Below are 8,346 nucleotides of genomic sequence, written 5' to 3'. Positions count from 1 at the left end.
CTGCCTTATGAATATGGAGTAAAGAGGGCATCATTTTAAATCAGATCATGAGAAATGATGTTCTTCTAGAAACCAAAACAATCAAATTTCATTTCCCTCTTTTGATTCCTGCCATCCATCACAGAGCTTCCCACAGTAGTCTAAGCCATGGTAAATGATTTACACACCCACCCACCCACACAAAATGTGCTAAAGACATTAAGTGAAAATAACTGTGCTAGAGTTAAGAAGAGGAATTATCAAATGTTTAATATCAAGTCACACAAAACATGATGATCTATTGGAACCAGTTTTCACATTATTTAAGGTGTTTTTCATGACGTTTATAAAATAAAAGACTGACCACATTATATACAGTGCACAATCACAACAATATCTAATAAAATAGGTCAAGTATGTTTGTCATATTTTATTTTCTGTGTGTGTGTGTTTTAAAATATGACATTTTGCTAATGTTAAAATTAAGAATGCACACACTGTACATATTTTTGTCTTTGTGAGACAATAATTTTTGTCATTTGTCTTTGTGTGCCATGGACGTCCACTGCCTATATCCTGGGTCATTTCTAGTTGTTTCTTACTCAATTTCCCCTTGGGATTATTAAAGTATTTCTGATTATGTATGCATGGAATAAGCAGTCACTTATGAAGATGAAAGTGCAGTGGGTTGTGGAAACCATATATCACTCTCAAGACAATAGGGAGTTTAATCTGTTGGACTTTGCTCACCTAGAGAGCAAGTAGAGTAGACGTTTTCAAAAAAGTAGCTTGTGTTTTTACAGTAAACCACTGCAACAACACAACTCATCAATACCTCACTATTTAATACTGTTCCATCTATACACATTTATAACAGACTACTTTCTGCGTATTTTCTTTTTTGTTCTTTGCCTCTGTCAGGGGTTGCTTTAACAGTCCAAAAACTGTAACTTTCTACACTGCTAGCAAAGTTTATATTGTCCTCTGAAGAGATGTTCAATAAAAAAAGAAAGCACTGCAATTTTTGATGTGATGGCCCATGCTTCATACCGTTTTTCTTTTGTTTTCTTTTGTGGACATCATAATGGGATGAAAAAGTGAAACCAGAAAGTCTTTAGTGGCTGGCTACAGGACATTATGTAACCCTGTCCATTCCCATGTTAGTGAATATAAAAAGATCCAAACTTACATTTTAAGTTAAAGCGCCAACAACAATTTTCAAGAATAGAATTCTATCATGTTTACAAGTTCAGATGACCTTGATATGTCCCCCAATATTTTTCCTCATGATAAACGCATTTTTCGGCATTATCTGATGATACAGAGCAGAAGGTGCAGGCTATTTGTTGGTACCTCAAATAGTGAAGAGAACATTAGGGGGCAGAGTCTTTTCTTACGCTAACTTTAGGACTGCAGTTGTCATGAACAGTCTTGCATGCAAGTTACTATCAATGAACAGCTGATAACTTCGACAAAATAGACTTCACATTAAAACTATAATGAACTTTCTGGATACACAATCACACGTTGTGACTATATAGGACACACTTAAAGAAGCAAGTTATTTATAATCATGCTATCTGTTATGACCCAAATGAGGATGGGTTCCTTTTTGAGTCGGTTTCCTCTCAAGGTCTCTTCCTCATGTCATCCGAGGGAGTTTTTCCTAATTGCAACTGTCGCCACAGGCATGCTCATTCGAGATAAATAAATTTATTAGGGACAAAATTATTAGTTCACATGTTTAAAGTCTTTATTTTTTCTGTAAAGCTGATTTGAGACAATGTCTATTGTTAAAAGTGCTATACAAATAAACTGACTTGACTTATGGCCTCTGAGCCACCAGATGGCCTAAATGGGATGTTGCTTAGAACTCCAAAGTTTAGGAAACCCCCTGCCTACACCTAGCCCTAGCTTTGACCAAGTTTAAAAAATAAAAAATAAAAAAAAATGTGAGGACTAAGCAAATGTTCTCACAGTCTTCAAATTTTCACATATTACAATAATTATGGGGGCATTTGGTCTTCACACACACACACACACACACACACACACACACACACACACTGGAGGAAAAAAACAGCTGCATGACAGAGTTGCTGGAACCCAACCCCTTTAAAGAGCAATAGTCCACTCTGGAACTTTGTATCTACATGCCTCTGAGGTAATGCCAGGAGACTACAGTTCACCTTGTACATATTGCAGCAACATTATGTTAATGTTTACATCTTGCGAGTAGTACTGATGCATTTGTCTTCAGCAGATGGTGAACATGTACAGCCCCACAGCAAAGGCCATAAAGAACGACTCATCAGCACACAGAAACATAACCATCCTCCACCCCGGCTGTAATTCAGAAAGTAACTTTGAGGTATTGCATTGCTTTTGATGAAATTACATTGCTTTGAGATGTCACATACATGGCTCTAGCATGGACAATCACTACCTGCTTGCACAGCAGGGCTTTTGTAAACCAAAGCAAGTTCCTTATTTTTCTGTGGTGGGGACTGAAAATTGTTGGCCGCTTGCTTCTTAGCGAATGCTCGGAAAAGTTTGGAGCGGAGGTGATCCCCCGCCAGGAAGTAGAGGATTGGGTCCAGGCAGCTGTTGGAGCTGGCCAGTGGCCGTGTTATTTTGTATGTGAAGTTAACAATGTTGAGGATCCAGCAGTCAGCCTCCAGAACACGGTACGTATAGTAGAGTGTGCGGGTGATGTGGAAAGGGACAAAGCTAACAGCAAACACAACTAGCACTATAATGATGAGTTTAATGGACTTCCTCCTCGACTTGCTCCTCTGACTGACAGAAATCTGTCTGGGGCGACAGAGAGTCCATGCCATTAGGCAATAACACACCATGATGATAATGAAGGGCACACCAAAAAGCAGTGTCATCACGACTGAGCTGTAGGTGACATAATTTTCAAAATCAGAAGGACTACTTGTGTCGTGACACAATGTGTCATTATCCCGCTGTGTAGTGGTGACAAAGATTAGGTTTGGAATCAAGCATGTGGTCACGGCTGCCCACACCAAACCACATACCAGATGTGCATTGCGTGGCTTAGCCAGGCTGAGCGATCGGATTGGGTGGCAGATGCCCAAGTAGCGATGCACACTAATACATGTGAGGAAAAGGATGCTACAGTATAGGTTGGCATAGAACAGGAAGCGCACCACTTTGCACAGGGCTGTACCAAAGGGCCAGTGGTTCCGGTTGGCATAGTAATAGATGAGTGTGGGAAGAGATAGCACATACAGCATGTCCGACAGTGCCAAATGGAACATGTACACCGTGCTGGCATTCCAGGGACGCATCTTAGACAGAAATATCCACAGGGCCACAGAATTGAGCAGCAAGCCCAGCACACACACTATTGTGTACGATACAGGCAGCAGTATGTATTTGAACTCTTCATCAAAGCGGCAGCTTTTATTGATATACTCAGAATCCTGTGATACCAGGGAAGGACTGGAAATGTTTACTGGAAGCGGAAATTGTGTTTGCATCCTGTAGCTGGAAAAAAAGACACAAAATAATTAAACATACAGAATTATAGATATATTGTTTTCAACTGGGCTGAGTTGTACTGATATGGAGAACATAGGCTACCAGCTATTAAATGTTACACGAGTAAGTCTTTGGATTAGCCTACCATGTAATCCTATACATCTCATATTAAATCCTTCTTTCAGCTTTGATTCTTTCCTAGTGTATAATTCCCACTTCAGGATACTGAGATGTCTAACATTTTAGTGTATCTTGAGCCAGTGCATAACAAGTTGGATTCTTTTACAGCTCATCTGTGTGCTTTATATTTATTTTAAAGCAAAAAGACAATCGGTTTCTTCACGTACGCCTGTCTATGAGCATAAGGGCTAACACGTTCACCTTGATTACAGCATTTGACATTTACTAGATCACAGATTTATTATAAAATGACTGAGTGCTGTAACAGTTTATCACTGACTCTGTAACAGTGTGAAGGAGCATCTTCAGGAGATACACAGACTCCTCACCAGATACCAGGCTATTCTGACAATACAGCAAAACCTTTTTGAACAATTAACAAGTTTCAGTTTGAATATTAATTATTAAAGTATGGATTTATGAGGAATGAGTTATATGTATTCTTCTGTGTAACAGGTTGTGTGTCTGTGTGTCGTCTGAAGTTCCTAGTTTTAAGCCAATTAAAGCAAAAAACTTTCCCGTAACATTCCTACGGTCATCAAATTGGTTTAACTCGTTTATAAAAGAAAAAAAGGGGGGAGCTTAGCATTTAGGCTTAAACACTATAAAAGTGAAGAAAATAGCTATAGTAGGCTACTGTCTTTAGTATTCGCAGCAGCTGACTAACATGAGGCTTTATGGTAGGTAGACAGACGTAATATTCTTCATTCACCCCGACTTGTTCTGACTGAAAAACGCTGAAAATGATCTTCTGAGAAACTATTATAAACACAGGCAAACAGAAGTGAAATTCTCCAAACCTTTTTTAGTCCGCATGAGTGGTGAATAGGTCCATTCAGGGTGTGTGAAGTGAAAAACGGACTGTATCGGCAGCGCACGTCTCTCTCTCTCTCTCTCACTGTGCGCGCGCGTGTGTGTTTCGTGGCCCTGCCCACGGAAGTGTCAGTGAAAAAATGCCCATAAAGAATGTGTTAACTAAAATACCTCAAAACTATCACAAGCCCAGTAACAGAGGAGTAGACTAAGGGTGTTTCTAGCTATTGAAAGACCAAGGGCTGAGTCAAGTTTTCTTGGGACTTATCTCATCTCATCTCATCTCATTATCTCTAGCCGCTTTATCCTTCTAGAGGGTCGCAGGCAAGCTGGAGCCTATCCCAGCTGACTACGGGCGAAAGGCGGGGTACACCCTGGACAAGTCGCCAGGTCATCACAGGGCTGACACATAGACACAGACAACCATTCACACTCACATTCACACCTACGGTCAATTTAGAGTCACCAGTTAACCTAACCTGCATGTCTTTGGACTGTGGGGGAAACCGGAGCACCCAGAGGAAACCCACGCGGACACGGGGAGAACATGCAAACTCCACACAGAAAGGCCCTCGCCGGCCCCGGGGCTCGAACCCAAGACCTTCTTGCTGTGAGGCGACAGCGCTAACCACTACACCACCGTGCCGCCTCTTGGGACTTATATATATATATATATATATATATATATATATATATATATATATATATATATATATAGGGAGATTGGTATAGATAGGTTGGGGAGGTTATATCTAACTTTACAAGATAATATTATCACCCACGCCCATGTATTATGATTTATGTTTTTGGAAGTGAGGAGTGGGGGGTGTCTAGGGGTGCGGGTGTCGGGCACGTGTTCACCAGTGCCACTCTACAAGGGACCCTCCACTGTTGGAGGGTGTAGGGGGGCACATGCTGGGGGCTGGGTGTCTGCATCCTCGGGTCATTCTCAGACTTATTTCTTTCTTTTGGTGGTGTTGTTTGTTTTTTATTATTTGAATTGGAGAAAAGGTCACATGGTGAGAAACCCATGGTAACATATATTAGAAATGAACAGATTTATGAATTTTATTGCATTTGATTCAAAGATGTGAACTATTGCGTGTTGAGTTGTAGTGTATTGTATGTTGTAATGCATTGTGTATTGTATGTATACGTCTGATGTGTTTGTTTGATGTTGTGGTGTGAGATGATTGGACACCAGGAAGAATAGCCTTGTTTATAGCAAGTGCTAATGGTGTTTCCGAATAAAAATGAAATTCAAAGGTCATGACATCTTTATTATTGATTTTTTTCACTGCTCTTTTTAAATCTATGTAGTTCACTTCAGTTTCTGTCTCATCATCATCATCATCAACACCCATAATGTCTCAGGAAACTGAGACATGTGTCAACTGACTATTAAATATCACGAGTCAAATTTATCATCAGTTTAATAAAAATACATTATTTCTCACTCACATATCTCTCCTTTGGGACAACAAAAGACACAAATTATAAGCTACATTATTATATTACAACATCCAAATCAACATCCCAGACGACATCCCATCTCACAAGACTATGATCATAGAAAGATGTCTTCCAAGTTTCTCTCTCATACACGTGCACATAAATACCATTTTCTCCAATGTATCCAGGCTCGGTTGACTACAGCAGCTCATTTGTGGTGTCTGGACAATACAAATTTATGTTGACAATATTGTATGGCAAAAAAAAAAAAAGTTGTGCAGAGCATAATATTTGTGAAAATCACAAAGAAACGGAAGTTATGGCCAATGTTTTTACAAGATTTGACCTTGACCCACCAAAAACTAATGATGTCTTTGTGTGACCCTAGTGAGTTGTCCTGTGCATTTTGGTGAAGACTGGTCAAGAAATGATGACACTAGAGCACCAACAAACAAACAAATGGACAGATCAACATACTTGCAACAAAAATATCTGATTTTCACAAGTAACAAACAAACTTCTTTTATGATTATATGCATGGTAGTTTGGTTGCTTCTGTGTCGGCTACATGTAGCATTAAAACATATGATTGAATTATGTCAGTATTATGTAAGTAAATTATGTCAACTATTGGTGTCTACATGAGCACAACTTGTTGTTCTTGACCTGTTAAATAAACTTAGTCAGGGCAAATAGACCACCACTGCAGATATTCATTAAACCACTCAAACTTTTGAGCTTGCCTGGCACACTAATCATACAGACCCTACACTGTAAATTCAACATAACCAAGTTACACAGAGCAGGTTTTGTGTAGCAACATAATTCGATAGGTTACACTGTTGATACATTCTACATATACATCTATGATTGATGACTTACCATCTATTTTCATCTTGAAAAATCCAACAATAGTGGATTGGTTTTTTGAAGTTATCTTCCGACCAGTTCTGAATGTTCTGTTGGTGGTTACCAAAATTTTAAATTCAAATGTGCACTGTGCAACGCTTAATTATGTCCCACCTCCCCTGCTTACAATCCCCCCCCCCCCCAAAAAAAAAAAAAATCTGATCTGTTTCAGTCAGTTGTTTTCTCTTAATCTCTTACTTATTTTGAGGGCGAAAATACCCGGGCCTACAGCCTCGAGTGATCGCGCTTAATGATGCCACTGGAGTAGACCAATCAGTTTTAATTAGTTAAAAATCAGATTACGTTTCGGCAAACTAGGAAACTTTTAGAAATATTTCCCATGCTGCTTCTTCTTCAAACACGCTGTCAAATGCAGTCATTTTCAATATAACAGTTTCAGCATCACACATTCACACAACTCGTACCTTCTGCACAGAGACAGCATTTTGTAGGCCTACATTTCAGCTAACTCGTCACTAAAAGTGACTATCACTACAATACAGTATATGGTTAAAAGTTTGTGGACACCTGGCCATAACACCCATATATGCTTTTTGAATATCCCATTCAAGATTTAGTCCCCCTTTCCTGTTGTAATAACCTCCACTCTTCTGGGAAAGCTTTCCACTAGATTTTGGAGTGTGGCTATGGGGATGTGTGTTCAGTCAGCAAGAAGATGATTAGTGAGGTGAGGCACTCGTGTTGGGTGAGAAGGCCTGGTGCGAGGGTTGCTACCTGTCTCGTATAATACAGGATTGTTCTGTATTTGAACATAAAATACTGCGTTCTGTGTTAAATCAATACAGGATGCAATTTGTCCTGTATTTTCATACACGTTGTTTCATAGCCTTCAGAGTGCTGAAAATAACATATCATGAAGTAAAATTAAGGCAACCATTGATACTGGCCTCACATGGTGTGCAACTTCACACATGTACATGTACAGCATGTCGGTCAGTAGCTCATGATTGAAATTATACATCTACAAGTGGAGGGAAGATGTATAATTTCAGTGGTGAGCTACTGACTGACGAGCTCTGCATGCTGTGTGGAATTGCACGTCATGTGAGGTCAGCATCAGTGGTTGTCTTGTATAGTTAAACAGCAGTAGTGCCTCAGTTGCTGTTTTAAAATGTTGTCTGCAAGTCCACCCATGAAACATAAGAGGCCATCAAGATATAGGGCTGAATGGGAGACAGAATACCAGTGGGTCAGCTCTGTCCCTGGCAATGAATACAAGGCAAACTGTACAATTTGCTGTAGAGCTTTTTCAGTCACACTTGGAGGGATGTCTGACCTTAAGCAGCACTCTGCAGGTGCGACCCATGTCTGAGCAGCTAAAGAGCAGACTACACAGAGTGGAATCACATAAATCCTTATTCCTCAGACTTCCCCTTGTCAGTCCTGCATGCTGTGGCACATGCACCAAAAGGCGTACCTCAGGCTGCACGTGCGCCATGAACAAGGCACACCTGTTCTCAATTAATGAACTAAGTGTTGGGC

At 40.0% G+C, this 8,346-nt stretch overlaps 1 protein-coding gene across 1 annotated transcript; it reads right to left on the bottom strand.

Annotated features, from left to right (window-relative positions):
- Window positions 1-1,707: 1,707 nt before the first annotated feature.
- On the bottom strand, window positions 1,708-4,560 carry p2ry4 (pyrimidinergic receptor P2Y4). The gene is made up of 2 exons (XM_060927770.1): window positions 4,470-4,560; window positions 1,708-3,495 (listed from the first exon to the last, which is right to left on the bottom strand). The coding sequence occupies exon 2, from the start codon at window positions 3,486-3,488 to the stop codon at window positions 2,406-2,408; it is 1,083 nt and encodes a 360-aa protein (XP_060783753.1). The 5' UTR covers window positions 3,489-3,495; window positions 4,470-4,560; the 3' UTR covers window positions 1,708-2,405.
- Between the last annotated feature and the right edge of the window lie 3,786 nt (window positions 4,561-8,346).

Source organism: Neoarius graeffei, chromosome 8, assembly GCF_027579695.1.
Source record: "Neoarius graeffei isolate fNeoGra1 chromosome 8, fNeoGra1.pri, whole genome shotgun sequence".
In the NCBI taxonomy this organism is placed as follows: Eukaryota; Metazoa; Chordata; class Actinopteri; order Siluriformes; family Ariidae; genus Neoarius; species Neoarius graeffei.
Note: the sequence above shows the minus strand (reverse complement) of the source record. Positions and strands in the feature narration are given on the sequence as shown.

Bases quoted from the DNA above. Each gene is read 5' to 3' on its own strand.
- p2ry4 (XM_060927770.1), bottom strand. From the start codon at position 3,488: ATGCAAACACAATTTCCGCTTCCAGTAAACATTTCCAGTCCTTCCCTG.